The sequence below is a fragment of the Oncorhynchus keta genome, chromosome 17 (assembly GCF_023373465.1).
Source record: "Oncorhynchus keta strain PuntledgeMale-10-30-2019 chromosome 17, Oket_V2, whole genome shotgun sequence".
In the NCBI taxonomy this organism is placed as follows: domain Eukaryota; kingdom Metazoa; phylum Chordata; class Actinopteri; order Salmoniformes; family Salmonidae; genus Oncorhynchus; species Oncorhynchus keta.
The window spans coordinates 460,357-486,549 of NC_068437.1; the positions used below are offsets into that span (position 1 = coordinate 460,357).

The following is a 26,193-nucleotide window of genomic DNA, read 5'->3' on the forward strand; positions in this document are numbered from 1 at the left end:
TGAACAAGGGTGACATAAGTGGCAAACAGTCCTTTGGCCCTCCATTTCAAGTCATTGCATCACAATTTCCGGTTGCACTGGTGCGAGCTGGTCCACATCAAATCAAAACAACTTATTATTAAGAGGATAAAACCTTGAATTTGTTCAACAGTAAAGTGCATTATGATTCCTGTAATAAAATGGATGTCATAAGGTGAATGCACCAATTTGTAAGTCGCTCTGGATAAGAGCGTCTGCTAAATGACTTAAATGTAAATGTAAATAAAAGTGTCTGTCCTGCCACTGTGCATGCCAGTTTCGTTGTCCCTCACACTCTCTCTCCCCCTCGTGATTGCATAACATTTCAAAATGTAATTTCAAGGGGAAAAACTACTTTGGAAGCAACTAAAAGCCCATATTAAAAAGGAGGGTCTCAGCTTTGTGTAGGTTTAAATATATTGAGCTCAAACCACACTGATTTACAATTGAGATATTTGATATGGCTTTCAAATACGAAATTGCACATCGGCAATCGCGAGTGTACTAGGTCTTATTGCAAAGTTTTTTTTAGGATATTACATGGCTACTAGCAGTTTAAAATGTTCTAATTTAAACTAGGCAAGTAAGAACAAATTATTATTTACAATGACAGCCTACCAGAAGGCAAAAGGTCTCCTGCGGGGACGGGGACTAAAAATAAAAATGTAATAAAAATATAGGACAAAACACACATCTCGACAAGAGACACCACAACACTACATAAAGAGAGTAGTAAGAGTAAGTATTATATTTAGAGTAAACAATCTAGCTAATGTGTTGTTTCCACTTCCTAAAGTGGTGAATTAGCACCAATTGAATTAGGCCTATAAATATTATTAGTGCACATAAAGATGAAGGAAAATAAATATATTTAACCAAAAAAATCTGACAATTCTGGAGCCCAAGTACGCTGCCAGTCCTGAACTGGCAGCGCCATTAAATAGTACCCGCAAAACACCAGTCTCAACGTCAACAGTGAAGAGGCGACTCCGGGATGCTGGCCTTCTCGGCAGAGTTCCTCTGTCCAGTGTGTGTTCTTTTGCCCGTTTGTCAACGTTATTTTTATTGGCCAGTCTGAGATACAGCTTTATCTTTGCAAATCTGCCTAGAAAGCCAGCATCCCGGAGTCGCCTCTTCACTTTGTTTGTTTTTATATTTGAGATTCTTTAAAGTAGCCACCCTTTGCCTTGATGACAGCTTTGCACACTCAATGTAGAAGCAACAGTACATTTTCATATTTTGGCCATCATACTTTGATTTGGTTTTATTCAAATATCATCCAATTTCATGAAAAACATGATTTTGACTGTTCATGACCTTTAAAAGGTCAAAAATAGCATATAAAGGATAAACTGTGCTGCAAGCACAGGGACATGGATAGAAGTATCCTAAAGTTTAAGGACAGTGACAGAAAGGGTTTTCTAAAGCTAGCCAACTAAAATAGGGTGGCAGTATGAGTAAGTAGTCTAAGTAGCCTCATCCGATATCTGTGGCGCAAAGTACCTTGATCCACAAGTGCACCCCCTGCCCTGGAAAGAACGGTAGTCTATCACAGGTTGGTAGAGACTGGAGAAGTCATACTCCAACACTTGTCACACATACAGTACATTACACAAGGACTGTCTAAGTACAGACCTCAGAAACTAACAGTGGCAATACCAGCTACTAACTGGTAATAGTCTCATCTTTCATACCTGTTCTCCTTATCAAGCTGATTGATGTCATTCTTCTTGGCCAGTTGCTTCAGTTTGGCCAAGTCACCCCCATAAGCAGCCTTGTGTACCTTTCCAAGGTCCTTCTCCTTCAAGTCATAGCCCACAGACAGCACACTCCCAGTGTCTGAGGTGTTAGGTGAGAATCCTTTCTTTTTCTTGGTGAAGTTGAATATCTTCTTCATTGTATATGGTGGATGCCCAGATGACAGTTAGCAGACTGCATTGCCTTTGGCCTTCACTACCTGACACTGAGGTGCCGCCGGAGGATCACCACAGCATGCGTCTTTCCCATCCCTAAAAATAAAGCACAGCAAATCGGATTAAGTAATGTCAAAGTCGAGAGAAGGTTGCTGCTGCACCATCACCGTTGCAAAGACTGAGACGAGGAACTCGCATCAAACGTACAGTACATTTCGGATCAATTAGCAGCTAAAAAGCCATGGCGATTTTTGGTGCATGGGTTATCATTAATAGGTCACCATATTGGTCTTCAGATTATGCTTATTCGTATGCTGCATACGATTGACAGGAGATCGTAGTACACATTGGCCATGACAAATAATGTACTGCTAAAATAATACCATAATGGCATCATGCACAACAACACAGTTGATATATTCTATAACCAAGGCTAGCTGGCTAACGTTAGCGAACAGCTGGCTATAAGATTGTGGTTACACACGCTCACACACGTTGACAGATCAAGCATATAGATCCGTCCTTACCTTGACTAGTAACTTTAGTAGAATGCCAAAACACCAATATAAATATAACATGTTTCAACCGGCATTAAGCCATATTAACAGAGCATGGCTTGCAGGAAGATAATTCACTAGAACCGATGTTATTTTGGATGGCTCACTCGCTCACTGTCAGTAGTCAGGAAGAAACGTTGATCCAGTCTGTTACCAAGGCGGATACCCACAAATATCATTAACAGGTATCAGAAAAACAAATAACCTTACGTTCAAATTCTAATACTATTGTTCATTTCATATGAGCACATATGACATATCTAGCCATTTCAAGTCGATTCATTACAGTTAACCCATAATAACATATTCAATCAAGTAAAAACCGATTCACATTGTTTTTCCTGGAGTCTAAAGAAGCAATTCAGCTGGCTAGTTACACTAGTTAACTATGCAAACTATCATTAACGTGTTAGTAAACCGTAATCGCAGCCAACGTCGTCACCTCCCAAACGTGAAGCAACCGCGACTTTTAAATTTGTAACAGTCAGCACAGGCAAAGCAAAACATGTTAGATTAATCCGGTAGTTGGTCCCAAACTAAATCACTAAATTACATTATTGTTTTGCGCTAAAAAGGTAGATAAACAACCTACAATTAACAAGCTAACGTTAGCTAGTTCCGACAGAGAAGCGATTGTAAAAATGTAACGTTATATCTACAGTAGCTAGCTAGTTTCTGGTTAGCTAATGTGTATTTAGTTAGCAGACTGCCCTGCGCGCTATCTTGGCTGTCGCATGGTAGCTATAATTAATTTTACTACAAAATGTACATGCAGAAAATAGGTCTAATTTAGATAGCTGATAGAAACAAAATGACCTGTTGATCGCTCCTGCTGCCAGCTGCTTCTTCTTCGGGATCGGGTTGGCGGACCGCAGCCAACTGAAAGTTGCATACAACGCCACCTACTGTACAAAATCATGAATACCCATGTTTCTTGACATAGTTTCTCGTCGGGTGATTGGTTGAGCATTCGTGATTGTGTGACGTCAGATAGATGCTCAACCAAGGCGCCTGTTTATCGAGATCGTGCCGCCTAAATGAGCAGAAGCACCAAAGATTATGGATAAACTGACAACATTTTACGTGTCTCTCCGCCCTAAACAATGAGAGTCCTCGTCCACAAAGCGGCACGGATGGCTTTCTCGATCCCGCCTTTCTTTCTGTTCGGTTGATAATGCCCGTGTCCTTACCGTGCCAATATATCCTCCAAACACCGGCTTCGAGGGCATTATCACTTTTATACAACGGGTTATCAACATATTGAAATAATGATTCACATATTTAATTAAAAACTTTATTTTGATTAATTTATTCATACTATTTAATCCTTCCACAAGATATTGTATCGACCCTGGGTTTATAAACGCGGATATCGATTCTGCCGTTCGAGCATGCTATTGCGGCACATTCGATAGCGCGCTGGATTTAGGTCTAGAAGGTCGAGGGTTCGAGACCTACACCCTGCCTGTTTCCTTACAGTATATTCCCGATGAAAATCTGGGGTTTTTACTACCCAACTCGGCTGGTCAATCGTTTTATGGGTTCAGTTGCCAGTCGTTCTGAGAATATGGATGCGACTCAGTCGTTCAATCAAAACGTAATGGAACGAGCCAACTATGACTAATTTACTGTCACGTCAAACAGTGCAGCCAGAATATCAACAAAATAGCTGCGTTTGTTTAAACTGTTTTCTAGGGACATTTATTTGGATACATCTATAATAATGAGCTAATTGAGGCGCAATTTCGCTAGGCATAGAAAATGTGCTCTCTTGTCAGAACACCTTTGTTCAGATGAGCTATATGAGGATTCTGAGTTATGCACTATAGCCCGTTACCATATATGTGATTGAATATTATCTGCTGTTGGCTTGTGTGGATGTATGTATGTGTTTTGCAACATAGCTGACTTGAAACATTGTTAACAGTTTCAGGGCCATGGGCCTTTCTCATGATGGAAAAATACAGAATAACATGAAGACAGGAACTGTGCAATGAGTTGGGGGGGCACATTCAGAACGTAGTGTTGCGAGAACAAACGGTATTTTGTTAGATAACATGAGCCAGGTGCGAGATAACGGTATCGAGCATGAGCACATATATATTCTTCACAGCAACAGTTACATCTATCAACTGAAGTGCTTAGGGGGCTGGGACCAGCCTCTGCGCCAACAATCAACGATAGGCTGGGTGAGTTTAAACCACGCCCAGTCTCTGCTCTGACAGGCCGGCTCGGAAGCAGGAACTATTTCTGTCAGGGTATATTTATAATATCTTTGTCAAGAACAAGTCAGTTCTCTGTTTGCCCTGCGAGGTGGGACAGAGTGCCCGTATATACGAAAATTGCATTTACCACTTATTGCTAGGCTAATAAAAAATACATAGTATACAATCGGTGACTCATTGTCATATTTATCCTGATACCAGATTCGAATTGACGCAAATCTAACAGCTAGCCAACAACACATCTACTGTAACACAATAATTTCATACTGAAGCTGGAAAGACTGCAAACTAGCTGCATTTCGTTTCATTTTTATCTTTTTTTCAATTGACATTTCTTTGTATATATCCATCAAAACTATGCCAGCTGATTCGTGATTTCAATTGGATGAGAAAGCTGCCTGCCTGTCTCTTCCAACAAGTTAATTACTATGGGACAGCTGGAGATCGAATTTGAATATTGAAACAATGTTGCAAATGTCGGAGAGCTGGACAGCAAGTTTAATACAAAACTCCACTGTTGAATACTAAATGTTAGTCTCAAAGAAATGTGAGATAATTTCTAGATGCTTTTTATAGTGGAGATCAAGTTTTTAAAAATGCCTGACTGGGCTGATGAGACAGTGGATCAGATGGAATAAAGTAAATAGACATTTTAACGTCCTAAATTTAGCAGGCGGTAACTTGTGGAATAGACACTGGCTGGAATGCGGTTTTAACCAAACAACATTCAGGATTAGACCCACCATTGTATTAATCTCATTATTGTTATCTTTTTTTTTATATATTTGATCATCGTTGTTGACATCAACTTCCTGTATTCAAGAGAGAGATGCTCTGCTACTCTCCTGACATTTTTCTTTTTATTTTATTTGAGGTACTTATTTGAGGTACGTTGTCACTGGTAATACTGTGTGTAATGATTTTTATTTCGTGTTTTTGTTCATTTGCTTTACATTAATGTTATTTTATATTTCTAGAGAGAAAATATACTTGTAGTGATGTCCTATGTTTTTGTTATTGAACTGTATTTGTACTGTAATTTGACATTACATAAGAAAAAAAAGAGAAAAAAAGATGCTATGCTATTAGGCTCATTCATGAATAGTCATCTGGAGACAATGCCGATATAACACTCTTTTCAGAGCAATTTACAGCAGGGAATGCATACATTTTCATACTGGTCCCCCTGTCGCGGTGGGGCATTTTGCTATAGGACCATTAAAGGTACCCCCGTCGAGAGGGATACAAGTCGTCTCACGACTTATCTCTTATCTCACCCGGCTAACTGGTGACTCACAGGTCCGCCGGACTGACCTGGTTATGTATCCTGCCCTTTTATTCAGAGATTAGCCTTATGTGATGCTGTTAGGCGTGTTTCAGGATCTTAGATAATATCAATCAGACTTAGAGTACCTCTTGTTTTACTTTCTCTTTCCCTTTGTATGCTCATATCTAGACTCACGCAAGCTATACCTTGGTTATGATTTACAGTCTATGTCCGTCGACTAATACTACTTGAGTATTAATATAGAGGATACCTGTTACAATAACATGATTATTCTGTCCAAACCATCATATTGTCTTTAGTGTAGAAAAAATACTTGTTCCCCTAGACTGGGAGTGTCAGAGGTGTTCTCTCCCCTAGGGTTTTGGGTCTAGTTTCTAATTTTTATTTAATGTTTGCAATTCAATGTTTGTTTCAGTCCTTAATATATAACACAATATAATATAATATAATATAATTATTACAGTTTCTTTGCCTGTGCCATTAAACTCCTCCTTAATATATTCCCAAGTTCTCTCACGTCACATCAACAATCATCAAAACACTTACTACTATTAATGCCTTATATATGTATTACAACAAGCGGTTAATTAACTTAGCGTAGGCTGACCTGGTTGGTTCCCAAAGAGTATGTTCTTCCACTTACAATTGTTCTAGAGGTTTATCCAATCACTCAGTATCTGTTTATCCTACTAGAAGTTTGTACTATTGTCACGTTCTGACCTTTACTTCCTTTGTTTTGTCTTTATTTAGTATGGTCAGGGCGTGAGTTGGGGTGGGCAGTCTATGTGTGTTTTTCTATGATGGGGTTTTGAGTTCAGCCTGGTATGGTTTTCAATCAGAGGCAGGTGTCCTTAGTTGTCTCTGATTGAGAATCATACTTAGGTGGCCTGGGTTTCACATTTGTTTGGTGGGTGTTTGTTTCTGTGTGAGTGTTTGTTGCCACACATTACTGTTTCGTTCATGTTCACGTTTATTGTTTTGTATTTCATAGTGTTCAGTTTATGTCTTAAAATAAATATTATGGACCCTTACCACGCTGCGCATTGGTCCTCCGATCCTTCTCGCTACTCCTCCTCAGAAGAGGAGGAAGAATGCCATTACAACTATGATTTACTGATTAGTGAAGAGAACGGTTCGAGACAAAAAAAAAATTATAACACCACTGATGCTATTTATCCACTCTGGTTAGGAGGTGGATGTATTCAGCACGAGGAGCGTGGAGGGTAGTTGTCTCAGTATGTGTCGTTCAGAAATCAGAAGTCAAGAGATACACTTGTTCTAGAGTACGAAAGTCAGATATGTATCTGTTTCTCCTACTAGAAGTTGTACTATGATTTACTGATTGGTGAAGAGAACAGTTCCAGATCAAGACCCAATACCACTGATGCTATTTATCCACTCCGGTTCTGGAGTATGAAAGTCAGATATTACCTTTTAGGTTGATGATAGTTGAAGTATCACGAGCTGTCTGCAAGTCAAGTAGCACTATCATGCCCTCTTAAGGAAGGCATTCGCCTTTTATGCTCTTTTCGGGACCAGGTCAGTTTTAGCACTGGAGTCATATTCTAACCTTGTGGCGAGCTATTTCTGTAAAGGGTCAGTTTGACATGTTACTGTGAAACATTACTAATGACAGATGCATCCTCTATCCCCAACTCTCGCATCAGTTTAACCCATTCAAATTCTACTGCTAGTTTAGCTTTTCTTCCTTCTGTTGATGGCCCACTCTCTCCCCCTTCTTGGGGCGGTGCCCAAATGCAAGGCATCTCATAGAGCCAGCTATCCGGCCCCCACTCAAGAGGCGGAGCCGGTGGGGACAGTGTGTGCTGATCAAGCAAAGGAGGTGTCATCAGAGTCCTTTTTTGTGCTACCGCATCACCCCGTGGGAATCAAACCCGCAATCCTTGTGTTACAAGTGCAACACTCTACCAACTGAGGCACATGGAACTCAGACTACACCATGAGTACAGCACCCTCAAGTCTGCGTGTCTCTCAGTTCACTTCCTCACTCTACCGGAGGTCCCACTTCGGTAACATACACATAAAACACATTTAAATTATTGTATATGGACATAGCTCGTCTTTTTTTTCTCTCACTTCCTTCCTTCCGTCTGTAAATCTCTCCCTCTCTGTATCTGGTGTATCTAGGGAAGATGATTTCAAGTTTGTACGTCTGGATGGCAGTATAAGAAAGAAGAGAAAGGAGTTCCAGAGAGACACACCCACCAGCCCATTGAACAAGCAGCTTTCATTTATAACTTGGGAGGTGGGCCTAAAGTCAACCTCACATTTGCCTCTCATCTTTCCTCATGGACCCAGCCTGGAACTTAACAACAGAGGACAGCTGTAACCACTTTGGCCAGAAGAGGGACATTGTCATCATTAAGTTTATATAGTAGAGGACAACATGGTGAGGATTCAGAGGCAGAAGTAGGATTTGGCAGAGGAGGCTGTCGGGCCTCCCCAGTGAGAGGGTGATGTCTCATATAGCTGATATTCAAGCCCTAAAGGCAAATGGTATTTTCATTTTGATTATTGTTCCAATTCACCTTTCACCAAAGTTTAGAATAGCAAAGAATAGGGAATAAAACCTGATTATTTCAACTGCAAGCACTGTTTTGGGAGTCCTGGTTATACACCACATGACCACACCATCGGAGCGAGATAAATATTTATGTGTCTTTTTGACTCCCTCTACTATTATTTTTACTTTTTTATGTAATACCTGTGCTTCAGGATTGTTTACCTTTCTTTAGCTTAACGGAATAGGTGATAGATATTAAGTTTAGTTGGCAATCTAAAAAAGTAGAATGTGAGAAGTGATGCTTTGCACCAGATATGTCCTTAACATATATATAGCCCACCAAATCATGATTTATATCATATATGCATGTTTATAAACTGGGTGGTTCAAGCCCTGAATGCTGATTGACTGACATAGCACGGGTATGACAAAACATTCATTTTTACTTCTCTAATTGCATTGGTAACCAGTTTATAATCGCAATTATGCACCTCGGGGGTTTGTGGTATATGGCCAATATACCACGGCTCAGGGCTGTATCCATAAGAACATACCTAAGACTTTGGCCATACACCACACCCCCTCATGCCTTATTGCTTAAGTATATACTGCACATGTCCTTATCGCATTGCACATTGTCTCTCCCTACTTATTGCTGTTTAGGAGTATTACTAACTATCTGTCCAGCTTACATTGAGAAACTGCATCTGCCTGAGAAAAGAAGTTGAAACTTTGGGTGGAGTACATAGGAAGGGTCTGAGATTATATTATTTGGCTGTCCCATGATTGTTCACACGCATCATATTCATTGATGTCTGGACAGTAATTTTAAACTAACTGATAATTTCACAAACCAGGCTAAAATGCCATATAATAGAAAGCTCTCTATAACAGTCCGGTAGAATAGGAGCATGACCTTGGGTTTGACTCCAAAAACCCTGAATCTACCCTGAGTAAAGTCCACATTATGTAGCACCACACCATAGGTCACCAATGGATTTTAAATTAAAAAACATTTTCTTGACATGTATGAGGTGGTGGTGACCACAACACGCTCACACATGGTGCTCGTTCCATGGGTAAGCGAATGCTCCTACCACTGTCTCTCTCAAGCATCTTTGACTGGTGTTTTGACTTACTGCCCCCGCATATTGCTTGTATACACAGCACTAACTTGGGAGCTGGTAATCTCCCACTAGTTTAGTAATGTGCCGCCAGGATCCCCATACAATGAGCAAGTTCTCCACTTTCTCTCTGCTTATCGTACTGGTGCATGTGTCATCAAGTGTGTGTTGTTTGTGTATGTTTGCCGCTGGCAGAGCTTGTGTTCTGGAGGTGGGTGTGAACTAATTTTAGCTCACAATAAGCATGTAGAATGGCTACTAGACAACAACAAAAACTGCAAAACTCAATGCGGACGAAGAATACTTATCAAGCACTACACTCCATGAACTACTCAACAAATAGTTACATAAAGATTTATTAGATCTGCAGGAAAATTACTTTAAGTCCTGAAACTCTTTATAGATTCTACCAACAGAATGGTTGATGATCTGTTTAAGGCTGTAATGGAATTTGAGCAGTCTGAGGAGGAGGAGCAAAAATCCCCGAAAGTCACCAGCCAGACCGCATTCAAAACCATGTCTGAGGATTTCGCATGGAATTGGGGAGATGGAATTGTGAATTAAAGACTGAAACTTGTCACAGAAGCCAAGGCCTAGAAACTCCTGGCAGATCAATTCAAACTGGACCCTAAACTCATCGAGATGAAGAAGGCTCATAGGAATGGCTTATGGGCATGGCACATTCTTCCTCGATGGACGGCCCAGATCTATAGCGGTAAAACTGCATCTTTCTGATGGACGGCCCAGATCTATAGCGGTAAAAACTGCATCTTTCTGATGGACGGCTCAGATCTATAGCGGTAAAACTGCATCTTTCTGATGGACGGCCCAGATCTATAGCGGTAAAACTGCATCTTTCTGATGGACGGCCCAGATCTATAGCGGTAAAACTGCATCTTTCTGATGGACGGCCCAGATCTATAGCGGTAAAACTGCATCTTTCTGATGGACGGCCCAGATCTATAGCGGTAAAACTGCATCTTTCTGATGGACGGCCCAGATCTATAGCGGTAAAACTGCATCTTTCTGATGGACGGCCCAGATCTATAGCGATAAAACTGCATCTTTCTGATGGACGGCCCAGATCTATAGCGGTAAAACTGCATCTTTCTGATGGACGGCCCAGATCTATAGCGGTAAAACTGCATCTTTCTGATGGACTGCCCAGATCTATAGCGATAAAACTGCATCTTTCTGATGGACGGCCCAGATCTATAGCGGTAAAACGGCATCTTTCTGATGGACGGCCCAGATCTGTAGCGGTAAAACTGCATCTTTCTTTTTCCCAACGCAGTTACGCCAAAACTACACCCCGTTATTCAGAGGGGCGTTCTACTACTCTCCCATTGGCCTTCTAGTGTTGTCTCACTCACAGGCGATCAGCGCAAAGACAGTGACCTTCCAAGGTAAGGATGTAAATGTTTTGTCATAACTGCGTTGTTAAAAAAGAAAGATGCAAGGATGGAAAGTGTAATTCAACAATTAGCTGCCTATCTTAATGCCGGCTTATTATTATCATGTTTGGTAACATTTGCCGAGGTATTTATTTTCAGAGTTGCAATGGGTTGTAAAAATGTCTCAGAAAACTCTGCTGAATTCCCTCAATTGAAGGTCAGGTAAGTTAACCTAGGCTACTTAACATCACTAGCACCTTATTTAAAGTTGTTATATTATCATTAGTAGTCTATTATCAGATAAAAGCATTTACTTATTATTCATAATTTGTCAAATATTTTTTATTTAATCATTCAGTCGAAAACTCTATGCTCCAGCCGTTGAATCTGTCCTTGAGCGTTAAGGGACGTTATAATGGCTAGCTCTGTCCACGACATTATGTTATTATATTTTTCAATCTTGAAATACAAGGGCAACTGTTATTAATCAGTGACAAAAATGTCGCGCTACGTGATATTCACTTCCGTACTTGGAGAGCGCTCAAACTATTGTAGAACGCCCTTCTGGTTTTGGCTTAACTGCGTTGGGTAAAAGAAAGACGAGGTAAAACTGTTCAGGTTCAAAGACAAGGAGGAGATTTTCAGGAAAGCCAAACGCCTGAAGGTAACCAAAATCTTAAATCAATGAATATTTCTCCAAAAAGGTACGCCTCAAAATAAAATAACTGTTGCCACGACTAAAATGAAGAACGAAAAAAAGGGAACATTGCATCCCTGAAGTATGATCAGCTGGTCGTTCACCCCCCTCTCATAGCCCTATGGCAAGTGACTCCGCTATAGTCAAATTATTTGAAACACAGATTTATTCTATGCTGCTCATGCATTTCACATAACCTCATGACCAAAAACATTGCTCTAAATGTCATAACCCTCTGAAGTCTTCAGTGGTATTACGTGGACGGTGTCCATGTGCATTCAATAGGAAGTGTACCCCTATTGATAAAACAAACACAAATATATGGTTGCATTGGACACGTGCGGCCTTCACTTCTATGTTTCCGTTCCACTGTGTATCTCTTCGTTGAGCAGGATCAACCCTGATAACATGGTCTTTAACCCATTAGATATTAATGAAGTGAATTATAAATATAATGATTGTGTTGATCCAAATTCAAATTTCCTGAGATTTACCAGAGATAACTATAATGTTAAGCAATTTAACGACCTGTTTAGCAGCTTATCTAATTCCAAGACAAGCTTATTTTCTTCTTTTCATTTGAACATTCAGTCTTCCAAAAAATCATTACAACCTTGTTCATTATCTGTCTTCTCTCAATCATGAATTTTCCATTGTTGCTCTTTCAGAAACATGGTTGACTGAAGAGACAAACAAGAGTGACCAGTTCATCTGCCACCCTTACTGATAATATTTGTTCAAATGATTTGAATAATGTGGCTAATACAGTAATACTTTATACTGACATTTGACCAGTTTTCAATTTTCCAACTTTCCTTGGCAGCTGGAAATTAACAGATGGGAATGATTAGTAGCATTAAGGGTAGAATATTTAACAAAAGTAATTGTGAGCGCTTTAAGATGTTTATTGATGCTATTTCATGGGAAAATGTTTAAAATCAGGCTAATGTGGAGTCTGGATACCAGACCTTTCTCACATCTTTCAATTCTGTATTTCATAACTACTTTCCCTTCGTTAAACCCCATAAGCAGCAGATCGGTTGTAAAAAAAAAAAAAAACTCAGTAAAAAAAACTAGTTGTAATAAAAAGATTCTCACAAATCACTCTCCTCTGAATTATGTAAATGACAAAAAAGTATAAGAACAAACTCACTTTTGATATCCCAACAATATATTTTACTAACAAATTCCATGAATCCTCAAATAATATAAAGTAAACTTGTAAAATCATCAATCAACTGTTGAATAATGAAAAATACTTCTACAACCATCCCATCTCAATTTATTGTTGAAAAAAAGAAGTCGGAAGTTCACATACACTTAGGTTGGATTAATTAAAACTCGTTTTTCAACCACCACAAGTGGTATAGTTTTGGCAAGTTGGTAAGGACATCTACTTTGTGCATGACACAAGTCATTTTTCCAACAATTGTTTACAGACAGATTATTTCACTTATAATTCACTGTATCACAATTCCAGGGGGTCAGAAGTTTACATACACTAACTTGACTGTGTCTTTAAACTGCTTGGAAAATGACAGAAAATGATGTCATGGCTTTAGAAGCTTCTGATAGGCTAATTGACATAATTTGAGTCAATTGGAGGTGTACCTGTGGATGTATTTCAAGACCTACCTTCAAACTCAGTGCCTATTTGCTTGACATCATGGGAAAATCTAAAGAAATCAGCCAAGATCTCAGAAAATAAATTGTGGACCTCCACAAGTATGGTTCATCCTTGGGAGCAATTACCAAACTCCTGAAGGTACCACGTTCATCTTTACAAACAATAGTACACAAGTATAAACACCATGGGACCATGCAGCCGGCATACCACTCAGGAAGGAGACGCGTTCTGTCTCCTAGAGATGAACATACTTTAGTGCGAAAAGTGCAAATCAATCCCAGAACAACAGCAAACAACCCTGTGAAGATGCTGGAGGAAACAGGTAAAAAAGTATCTATATCCACAGTGAAACAAGTCCTATATCAAATCAAATGTATTTATATAGCCCTTTGTACATCAGCTGATATCTCAAAGTGCTGTACAGAAACCCAGCCTAAAACCCCAAACAGCAAGCAATGCACGGTGGCTAGGAAAAACTCCCTAGAAAGGCCAAAACCTAGGAAGAAACCAGGCTATGTGGGGTGGCCAGTCCTCTTCTGGCTGTGCCGGGTGGAGATTATAACAGAACATGGCCAAGATGTTCAAATGTTCATAAATGACCAGCATGGTCGAATAATAATAAGGCAGAACAGTTGAAACTGGAGCAGCAGCACGGCCAGGTGGATTGGGGACAGGAGTCATCATGTCAGGTGGTCCTGGGGCATGGTCCTAGGACTCAGGTCCTCCGAGAGAGAGAAAGAAAGAGAGAAGGAGATAATTAGAGAATGCACACTTAGATTCACACAGGACACCGAATAGGACAGAAGTACTCCAGATATAACAAACTGACCCTAGCCCCCCGACACAAACTACTGCAGCATAAATACTGGCGGCTGAGACAGGAGGGGTCAGGAGACACTGTGGCCCCATCCGAGGACACCCCCGGACAGGGCCAAACAGGAAGCATATAACCCCACCCACTTTGCCAAAGCACAGCCCCCACACCACTAGAGGGATATCTTCAACCACCAACTTACCATCCTATCCTCAACCCACTCAGGTGACGCACCGCTTCCAGGGATGGCATGAGAGAGCCCCAGTAAGCCAGTGACTCAGCCTCTGTAATAGGGTTAGAGGCAGAGAATCCCAGTGGAAAGAGGGGAACCGGCCAGGTAGAGACAGCAAGGGCGGTTCGTTGCTCCAGCCTTTCCGTTCACCTTCCCACTCCTGGGCCAGACTACACTCAATCATATGACCCACTGAAGAGATGAGTCTTCAGTAAAGACTTAAAGGTTGAGACCGAGTTTGCGTCTCTGACATGGGTAGGCAGAACGTTCCATAAAAATTGAGCTCTATAGGAGAAAGCCCTGCCTCCAGCTATATCGGCATAACCTGAAAAGCCGCTCAGCAAGGAAGAAGCCACTGCTCCAAACCGCCATAAATAAGCTAGACTACAGTTTGCAACTGCACATGTGGACAAAGATCGTACTTTTTGGAGAAATGTCCTCTGATTTGATGAAACAAATATAGAACTGTTTGGCCATAATGACCATTGTTATGTTTGGAGGAAAAAGGGGGAGGCTTGCAAGCCGAAGAACACCATCCCAACCGTGAAGCTCGGCGGTGGCAGCATCATGTTGTGGGGGTGCTTTGCTGCAGGAGGGACTGGTGCACTTCACAAAATAGATGGCTTCATGAGAAAGGAAAATTATGTGGATATATTGAAGCAACATCTCAAGACATCAGTTAAAGCATGGTCGCAAATGGGTCTTCCAAATGAATAATGACCCCAAGCATATTCCCTAAGTTTTGTCAAAATGGCTTAAGGACAACAAAATTAAGGTCTTGGAGTGGCCATCACAACGCCCTGACCTCAATCCTATAGAAATGTTGTGGAAATTACATTAAGGGACATTTCCCTTTTCTGCTTCAGTTTGATCCTCCTGATGTAATGGAGGTGATGGAGGTATTTGGTAAGTTAAAGATATCACCAGCAGGTTATGATGAGATTGGTGCCTCTTTGGTGAAAGCAGTGTTTCTTCCTTGATTACTGAGTCTCTAACGTATATCTTCACCAAATCAATATAAACTGGTATTGTTCCTAAAATTTGAAAATTGCCAAAGTTATCCCATCTGCAGATCTGGGATCCCCAGATCTTTTATAAATTATCACCCAATATCTGTAATACCATATTTTTTCTAAAATCCTAGAATAATTGGTGTATAAGAGAATGTCGAAACGTTTAAATCAACACTGTATTCTATATGAGCACCAATATGGTTTTCATAAAAACTATCCCACAGATATGGATCTTTTGCAACTTGTGGATTAAATCTTTATAGCCCTGAACAACAATGCATATGCTCCTGGCATGCTTTTAGACTTATCCAAAGGGTTTGACACGAGAGAGAATACAGTAGATGGCACACGTCAATGATTTAGGATTTATGACCCTTTGTCATGGGTCACGTGTGTATGCCCATATATGGGCATCTTGGCAGGAAGTTATCACGGGAGTTCATAGGGAGTTCCCATATATGGGCATCCTGTCGTTCCCGTTCTCACACTTTCGAGGGAGTGTTGATTTATGCATATATTTAATCTGTTCCTTTGAAGCTGTCATGATGATTGATGTGTAGGGACCTCGTTGAACTGGGGGATGTGTTTGAACATTTCAAAGAGTATGGCCCACACCCTGTTTTAGTGACATTAGGGCTGTTGTCTATGAAACAGGAATGTCCGGGGGTATTGGTGGGGCATAAATAAGCCCCAGAACACCACAAGCGCCCCAGAACACAAAACAAGAAATTAAAAATAAACCCAGAAAATTAAACCGAAAATTAAACATGTCTCCTAGGCCAATTCTGGGTGTACTTTGTGCCTCATGTCAAGAACCCAATGACAAAAGCATCAAGGACAGTTTATGTGAGGCCCCTGAATGTTTTAAAGGAGTTTTGGATATGAGTGATGGACATATGGCTAACATATTCCAACCCGAGTATTCAACTGTGAAGATTTTCACAGACAGCGGCCCCAGTCCCCTTTATCAAGCAAAATCTGGGAGTTTTTCTCCTGCGCTGCGTATGAGAGAATGGCTTAAGGTACGGCTCGCGCTATGTCAGATCGAACACGCCCTGAGTGGTACATCCCTGCCCGGCTTCACGTTGGAAGAGGTGGTGTGTGGGCACGTTGATTTGAAAGCCATAAGAATCTATTCAATGGCGTATTGCCCCGACTCCAAAGTGACCATTTTTAGCTTGTGAACAATATGATAGTTCAAATGCTACAAAATCAGTTAGTTCATATGTATTTTCCAAAGCCTGCAAGGATGTGAACTATTTTATGCCTGTCTTTAGCTTTAAGTGGGCCGATTATCATATGTTTCTGGCCATGATGAAAAAGCAGGAAATCATTACCAAAATCGTGAACGATTACGCCACTGGGCACTTCTATCCTTAAGACATACATAGGGTCTACGTGCACCATGTTTGATCTATCCATGGAATTAAAACTTACGGAACGTGGAAGTTGTTGGATATCTAGCGAGAAAGAGAGCCTGTCTTGACGATGGCGAATTGGAAACGGATGGATGTCAGGAAAGGAATAGTAAAATTGTTTGTACTAATTATAGCATGTTTTAAAAAGTCTGTACTAAATATTTAGAATTAAATAAATGGTTTCAAAATTGCATCTCACCTTTAACTCCTGGAATATCACGCTCCCTCTCTCAGAAAAAAAGGCTTTCAGGAAAGACCGGTGTGTGTGCATGTGCTTGCGTGTGTGCGTGTGCGGGCGTGTGTGTGTGTTTCAAAAACAATGGTATTTTTCGAGGGTGTGTGTCTGCATGGGGGTGTTTGAAACCAGGTAGGCACTTTTGTGTCATTAGCACACAAGCCTCTCGAAATAAAATGTATTCCCCCCCCCCCCCTCCAGAGGATGTGGGCGGGCTCAAAAGTCAAATCCCACAGCCCCAATATAAACGGTCTAGACATCCCCTAAGGTTTTAAAACAATGTTATTTCTAATCAACACCGGTACTAACAGTTCATTATGCATACTGGGTGTCACCAAAAACAGCAGGTGTTATATACCAGGAGGATGTAGGAAGCAAAAGGCAATGCCGCCATCCCTGCATATAATAGGTCTCGACAGCCCCCCCCAAGGTTGAAAAACAATGTTTATTTCTAAACAACACCGTTACTATTGGTTCATTTTTGCATAGAGGATGTCGCCCGAAAAACACTAAACTTACCCATCACTCTGTAAATTCATTCCATACTTTGTCTCAGTCAGGACACAGAGGCCCAGCATTTAGTTGTAATCAATGTGGGAAGAGTTACTTCAGATTAAGTTACAACAGGTCTGTCAGGAGGAATGGGCCAAAATAAACCCAACTTATTGTGGGAAGCTTGTGGAAGGCTACCTGAAACGTTTGACCCAAGTTAAACAATTTAAAGGAAATGCTACCAAATACTAATTGAGTGTATGTTAACTTCTGCTCCACTGGGAATGTGATGATAGAAATTAAAACTGAAATAAATCATTCTCTCTACTTTTATTCTGACATTTCACATTCTTAAAATAAAGTGGTCATCCTAACTGACCTAAAACAGGGAATTTTTACTAGGATTAAATGTCAGGAATTGGGAAAAACTGTGTTTAAATGTATTTGCCTAAGGTGTATGTAAACTTCCAACTTCAACTGAACAGTATGTATTATTTAATAGTTTGATGTCTTCACGATCATTCTACAATGTAGAAAACAGTACAACTAAACAAAAACCCGCGGCAGCGTAGCCTAGTGGTTAGAGGGTTGGACTAGTAACCGGAAGGTTGCGAGTTCAAACCCCCGAGCTGACAAGGTACAAATCTGTTGTTCTGCCCCTGAACAGGCAGTTAACCCACTGTTAAGGCCGTCATTGAAAATAAGAATGTGTTCTTAACTGACTTGCCTGGTTAAATAAAGGTAAAAAAAAAAAAATGTTAACTTTTGACTGGCACTGTTCACAATATAATAGTTCAGTTAAAACATGTACATGCTTTGCAAGAACAATTTCCCTAATAATCCTATTTAAATGGACACCTATGAACTCATGCTACCTCATGCTACCTTACCTACCTTGCACTCTGATAAAGGCAGAAAATCGTCAATCAAAATAAACCTTATACCACAGCAACCATGTTATTTTTGGGAAGTGTATTTGATTCTGAGTTGGACATAGATATAGTTTTCACATACAAACTTCATAAGACACAAAAATGCAGTTGTTTCGAACTCACTTCACTCGCACAAAAGAGGAAGGCTTGAACTACCGATGCTGGCACATGCGCAGATCAAATACACAGGTGAATCGAAAGATTGCTTAGAAATGTCCTAATTTTTCAAAAGAATGCTCAGGCCTCAATTTAAAATAAGCAGAGGAAGTTTACGTGACTATTGCATAATCTGCCTACTGCCATAATCAGTTTAATATCAAATTGTTCCTGTTCATGTAAACGTACGCTGTGTCAAGGCAGCTGTCATGTCCAGAAGTAAATGGGTGCTACTGTCTCATTCAAGTGCCATTAGCAAGTCATCTGTTCTGTGCCGTGCTTGGAAGACAAACTGGAAGGGTTAACCTAGATTGTTGGTGTAGTTACGGTGCTCTGTAGCTGTGTTGAGACCACACGTTCAAGGACCTTTGATAGAAAGTGCAGGTAGGAGGGAATAAGGCACAGGGCCGGAACTAAGTTAGTAATTTATGATTTTGGTAATAGTTGAGAAGAATGAGGCTGGAGTCCTGTGGGATTATCATCCAAGGGGCAGGTAGTTGACCTAATATTTTTTACAATTTCAGGGACAGATGTTGAGGTTGTCAATGAGAATTTTGTGAAACTGCAGCTAGGAGGCTCATGATGAAGCAAAGGGGTCAATTGTACAGTGCAATAGATCCCCTTTGATTTTGGTTTGGAAAAATTCAAGAAAACTGTTACATTGCTCAATGGAGAGGTTAAATAAAGGAGGAGTTGACAACAAAAAAAATATTGATAAAGGCATTTTAATTATATGAAGAGTGCCTTGGTCCTATTTGGGGTTTTTTTTATACTAAAAGTGTATTTCAGAAAAAGCAGACGATGTCAACTGCATTTGCAAGCAAATGTCACAAGGGGGAGATATTGAGTTAGATTAGACTCCCTCCCATCCCTGGAAGGAGGAGGTGAACTATGAATCATACAGGTGGCAGAGGATGCAATGATGAGCTTTCCCTCCCCACAGTCAGTTATCCTAAACATCTCACCTCTCATATCATTACACCTCGAATTAATTTGTAGAGAAACTGGAATAAAACTACAATTAAAGCCAGACCCAAGTCAATGGCTATCCAAGCAGAAGCAGTTATTTTGTTGTGTTGACAACCAAACACAATTCAATATCACTTTTGAAATACCATAACTAGCATATTAACCATTCAACAAGTTAATACATTATTTGTTGGATTCAAGTCTCCAACCCAACCAAAAGTTAAAGAATGGGGGTAGCCTAGTGGTTAGCGCATTGGACTAGAAACTGAAAGGTTGCAAGATCAAATCCCTGAGCTGACAAGGTAAAAAAATATGTCGTTCTGCCCCCGAACAAGGCAGTTAACCCACTGTTCCTAGGCTGTTATTGAAAATAAGAAAAAATGTGTTCTTGACTGACTTGCTGAGTTAAATAATGGGATGTGGCTCAGGTGGAAATATTCAAGCAGTGCCCATGAGATAATAAAATGACTGAGGTTGAAGTGCAGATGGTTAGCTTTCATTTGAGGGTATGTTCATCCATATCAGGCGAACTGAAAGTATTGGGACATATTCACTTATATACAGTACAGTATGTATTAAAGTAGTCAAAAGGTCTGTATTTGGTCCCATATTCCTGTGACTCTACAAACATTTTGGCTGCATTTGATGTTTGTTTTGGTTGTGTTTCATATTGTTTTGTGCTCAATAGAAATCAATTGTAGCATTTTGCAGTCACTTTTATTGTAAGTAAGAATAGAATGTTTCCGAACACTTTTACACTGAACAAAAATATAGCTTCTGAGCATTTCTCCTTTGCCACCTGACAGCTATGGCATATCAAGAAGCTGATTAAACAGCATTATCATTACACAGGTGCACCTTATGCTGGGGGCAATGAAAGGACCCTCTAAAATGTGCAGTTTTGTCACACAACACAATGCGACAGATGTCATACATTTTGAAAGAGCGTGCAATTGCCATGCTGACTGCAGGAATGTCCACCAAAGTTGTTGCCAGATAATTGAATGTTAATGCCGCCTCTGTTGTTTTAGAGCAGTGGTTCCCGAACTTTTTATAGTCCCGTACCCCTTCAAACATTCAACCTCCAGCTGCATACCCCATCTAGCACCAGGATCAGCGCACTTTCAAATGTTGTTTTTTTTTGCCATCATTGTAAGCCTGCCAAACACATACTATACTATACATTTGTTAAACATAAGAATGAGTGTGAGTTTGTCACAACCCGCCTCGTGGGAAGTGACAAATAGCTCCTATAGTACCAGGGCACAAATAATAATAATCAACAACTTTGCTCTTTATTTAGCCATCTTATATATAAAACCTTATTTGTTCACCAAAAATGGTGAATAACTCACCACAGGTTAATGAGAAGGGTGTGCTTCAAAGGATGCACATAACTCTGCAATGTTGGGTTGTATTGGAGAGAGTCTCAGTCTTAAATCATTTCCCGCACATAGTCTGTGCCTGTATTTAGTTTTCATGCAAGTGAGGGCCGAGAATCCACTCTTACATAGGTACGTGGTTGCAAAGGGCAACAGTGTCTTAACGCGATTTGCCAAGGCAAGAAACCGAGTGCATCTCTATACAGAAATCAGGCAGTGGCTTCGGATCAGATTCAATTTTCACAGAACCACTTGTTGCAATTTCGATGAGGTTCTCTTGTTCAGATATCGGTAAGTGGACTGGAGGCAGGGCATGAAAGGGATAACGAATCCAGTTGTTTGTGCCGTCCATTTCGGGAAAGTACCTGCGTAATTGCGCACACAGACTACTCAGGTGCGTCGCTATATCACATTTGACATTGTCCGTAAGATTGAGTTCAATTGCACAAAATAAATCATACAATGATGGAAAGACCTGTGTTAATAATTTTCAAATAAATTCATAAAAAATCCTACAAAATGATTTTCTGGATTTTGTTTTCTAATTTTGTCTGTCATAGTTGAAGTGAACCTATGATGAAAATTACAGGCCTCTCATCTTTTTAAGTGGGAGAACTTGCACAATTGGTGGCTGACTAAATACTTTTTTGCCCCACTGTATAACACTTGTATTTTCATCAACATTTATGGTGAGTATTTCTGTAAATTGATGTGGCTCTCTGCAAAAATCACCAGATGTTTTGGAACTAGTGAACATAACGGCAATGTAAACTCAGAGTTTTGGATATAAATATGAACTTTATCGAACAAAACATATATGTATTGTGTATGTGATGAAGATCAAAGGTTACTGATTCATTTTCTCTATTTCTGCTTTTTGTGACTCCTCTCTTTGGCTGGAAAAATGGCTGTGTATTTCAGTGACTTGGCTCTGACCTAAAAATCTTTTGGTTTGCTTTCGCTTTGAAGCCTTTTTGAAATCGGACACTGTGGCTGGATTAACGAGAAATGTATCTTTAAAATGTTGTAAAATACTTGTATGCTTGAGGAATTTTAATTATGAGATTTCTGTTGTTTTGAAATTGGCGCCCTGCACTTTCACTGGCTGTTGTTGAGGTGGGATGCTACAATATATGATAATAATAATAATATAATATATGCCATTTAGCAGACGCTTTTATCCAAAGCGACTTACAGTCATGTGTGCATACATTCTACGTATGGGTGGTCCCGGGAATCGAACCCACTACCCTGGCGTTACAAGCGCCATGCTCTACCAACTGTGCTACAGAAGGACCACCAGAAGGACTACCATCCCGAATATCCCAGAGAGGTTAACTAAGTTTTCACTGTTGTGTCCAAAACGTCTTTCAAGCTGTCAGGCATTCCCTTGGCATCAAGAGCCTCTCCGTGGATTCTGCAGTGTACCCAAGTGGCGTCAGGAGCAACTGCTTGCACACAGGTTACCACTCAAATATGTCTCCCTGTCATGCGCCATCAGTACAGATACCAACACATCTTGACCTCCAATGTCCATTTGATGTCACAAAGCTATTCAGTAGTTTAAAAATATCCTCTCCTGTTGTCCTGTGGTTTGCAGAAGAGGATGTTTTCCTTAATTGACACCCCATAAAGGTAATGGACATATACCAGGAGCTGTGCCAGGCCCGTCACGTCTGTTGACTCATTCAGCTGTAACGCATAGAATTCACTGGCTTGTATGCGAAGCAGTAATTGTTTCAAAACATCGCCTGCCATGTCACAGATGAGTCATGAAACAGTGTTGCTTGATGAAGACATTGTCTGCATAATTTTTTGGGGGCCTTTTCCCCCAGCATTATCCCAGCCGTATCTGTGGCAGCAGGAAGAATTGTCCTCCACAATAGTATGAGGATTGCCTGTCCTAGCCACTCAGTAGCTCACCATATAAGACGCCGCTTCTTATTAACGGTATCTGTTGCTTTTATACATCTTACGACTCGAAAGCCATCTTTATTCTCGCTCAAAAAACTCCTGTTGCTTATTTTCGAAATGTCTGCACAAGAGTGAAGGTTTCCGCGAGAGAGTAACGGTTAATGTGATTGTTAATTATTTGACGAGGCTACCTGTATTTGACATTGTGTTATTATACTTATTTCAATTTTTTGGACAGTGAAACGAGGCTACTCGGGCGAGAAAAAAACCTCACCCAAAAATGTAAATGTACCGTTTGAAAATGTGAAAAAAAATAAACATAACTTTTAACCTAACCTACTGACCACGACCACAGAACTACTGACCACAACTACTTAACCACAAACTGACTTACTAAAACTACTGACTACAACAACTATTGACCACAAAGACAAAACCATAACTATTGACCACACAGATACTGAAAGCAACTGACCATAAATACTGACCACACACCTACTTACCAAAACTACTGACCAATACTACCAACCACAACTACCGACCAAAACTGCCGACCACAACTATCGACCAAAACGAATGACAATGGCATTTTACATTATAACGTTATCCAAATAATATAATTAAAGTACAACTTTTTAAACTTCTTCCACTACTTACAACAATCATTTTAAAGAGCTTTAGCAAGCCCCACAACTTTGCTTGTAAACTTACCATCTTGTTATTATTATTAAGCACTCAACTTTAAGCTAAAATTGCAGTGCAAACTTTAAAATTAGACTGGTCTGGGTTAAGTTGCTTGTAATATACTTTTTGATATATTTTTCTTTATTTTTTACATGTTTTTACATTGTAGAATAATAGTGAAGACAAACTATGAAATAACACACATGGAATCATGTAGTAACCAAAAAAAGTGTTAAATCAATTTATTTTAGATTTTAGATTCTTCAAAGTAGCCACCCTTTGCCTTGATGACAGCTTTTCACACTCTTGGCATTATCTCAACCAGCTTCATAAGAAAGAAAAGCTTTTTCAACAGTCTTGAAGGAGTTCCCACATATTCTGAGCACTTGTTGGCTGTTTTTCCTTCACTGTGTGGTCCAACTCATCCCAAACAATCGCAATTGGGTTGAGGTCGGGTGCTTGTGGAGGCCAGGTCAGGAGGCCAGGCCAGGTCATCTGATACAGCATCCATGACTTTCTTACACAGCCTTACACAGCCTGAAGGTGTGTTTTGGATTTATTGTCCTGTTGAAAAACAAGTGATAGTGTGACTAAGCACAAATCAGATGGGATGGCATATCGCTGCAGAATGTTGTGGTAACCATGCTGGTTAAGTGTGCCTTGAATTCTAAATAAATCACCAACAAAGCACCCCCACACCATCACACCTCCTCCTCCATGCTTCACTGTGGGAACCACACATGCGGAGATCATCCAGCAATTCGACTATGAAGGCCTGAGTCACACAATCTCCTCTGAACAAATTACTATTATCGACAACACAATTTCTGACCACAACCACACAACTATATCTACACAACTACTGACAACTACTGACCACACAACTATGGACCAAGACCATACATCTACTGACCACAACCACACATCTACTGACCACGATGACTGACTACAACAGACCATAACTACAGACCAGACAGACTAACCACATCCACCCAACTACTGACCACACATACTGGACCAGACACATGCCTACAAAAACTACTGATAACCACAGAACTACTGACCACAAGTACTGAGCCACACACCAAATGTTTTTAAGCTACTGACTACTACATACCACAACGACTCAGCCCAGCCGCACAACTACTGGCCACAAAAACAAATGACCCTACAACTACAACAACTGACCAAAAATACCAAACATTACTGATCACAACTACTAACCACAACAACAAAACTACTGTCCACACTACTACTAATCACAACTACTGACCATAACCAAACAACTACTGACCGCAACTACTGGCCACAACCACATAACCACTGACCACAACTACCAACCACAACCATCCAACTACTTACCACAATACTTACCCCAAATACTAAACACTACTGATCACAACTACTGACCACAACCACAACTACTGAACACCAATTACTGGCCATAACTACTGACCACACAACTACTTACCACAACCACAAAACTGTTGACAACTCAACTACTGAACAAACAACTAGTGATCATAACTACACAATTACTGACCACAGCTGCTGACTACAACTGCTGACCACACCCACACAATTAGGTAGAACAAAATATAAGTTCTCCTAATCCTGTGTTGACTACAGACCTTTTTTTCCAGAGTTTGTCCAAAAACCCTACAGAAACGCCATTAATTTCCACATCGGCTTTGTCTAACTAAATATTGTGGAGTTAGTGTCTACAATTTTGTATTTATTTAATTTATTAAGGATCCCCATTAGTTGCTGCCAAGGCAGTCCAAACAAATTGGAAAAATTGGAATTAAATAAAACATTAGATATTGCATTATCACACCACCACATATGTAAAATACAACATCTGTAATACCAACTTACATACATGTGTGTAGAGTGTGTGTCCTGATGTGTGTGCATATGGATGTTTGTGTGTGTGTCCTCTCACAGTCCGCATTGTTCTATAAGGTATAGTTTTATCCGTTTTTAATTTTTATAAAAAAAGTATGCGGTAAACACAGGATTAGGAGGTCTTATATTTTGTTCTACCTAATTGTGTGGTTGTGGTCAGTAGTTGAGTTGTCAACAGTTTTGTGGTTTTGGTAAGTAGTTGTGTGGTCTGTGTTAATCCAAAAACATAATTCATTTCCACATAGGCTTTGTCCAACTAAGAATGGCGGAGTTAGTGCCTACAATTTCTTATTTTTTTTATTAAGAATCTCTATTAGCTGCTGCCTTTTTTTCCAGTATATGCTCTTCTTGGGGTCCAAACAAATTAATTAAATAAAACGGTTGATATAACTTTACACCACCACATATGTAAAATACAACATGTGTAATACCAACTTACATATGTGTGGACTGTGTGTCCTGATGTGTGTTTGTGTGTGTATATGGATGTTTGTGCGTGTGTCTCCTCACAGTCCACATTGTTCTATAAGGTGTAGTTTTACAAAAAAAATGCATCAGAATTTACTGCTTGCACGAGTTACTTGATGTGGAATAGAGTTCCATGTAGTCATGTCGCTGTGTAGTACTGTGCGCTTTTCAGAGTCCGTTCTGAACTTGGGGACTGTGAAGAGACCCTT

The 26,193-nt window shown here is 40.1% G+C and overlaps 1 protein-coding gene and 1 long non-coding RNA gene across 4 annotated transcripts in view; one reads left to right on the plus strand and one right to left on the minus strand.

The window, feature by feature from the left end:
* Positions 1–3,378, minus strand: part of si:ch211-272n13.3 (ankyrin repeat domain-containing protein 26) — an 88,174-nt gene extending 84,796 nt beyond the window's left edge. For 2 of the 3 annotated variants that reach the window (XM_052465214.1, XM_035790362.2), the window contains exons 1-2: positions 2,459–3,286; positions 1,713–2,027 (exon numbers count right to left, since the gene is read on the minus strand). In XM_052465214.1, the coding sequence (XP_052321174.1) occupies positions 1,713–1,915 (203 nt within the window). In that variant the 5' untranslated portion in view covers positions 1,916–2,027; positions 2,459–3,286. The other variant, XM_035790361.2, reaches the window with a different exon arrangement.
* A 4,436-nt stretch (positions 3,379–7,814) lies between these two features.
* LOC118396088 (uncharacterized) lies at positions 7,815–8,611 on the plus strand. The gene is made up of 2 exons (XR_004828116.2): positions 7,815–8,031; positions 8,150–8,611. It is a non-coding gene; the product is annotated as an uncharacterized LOC118396088 (long non-coding RNA).
* The last annotated feature ends 17,582 nt before the right edge of the window (positions 8,612–26,193 follow it).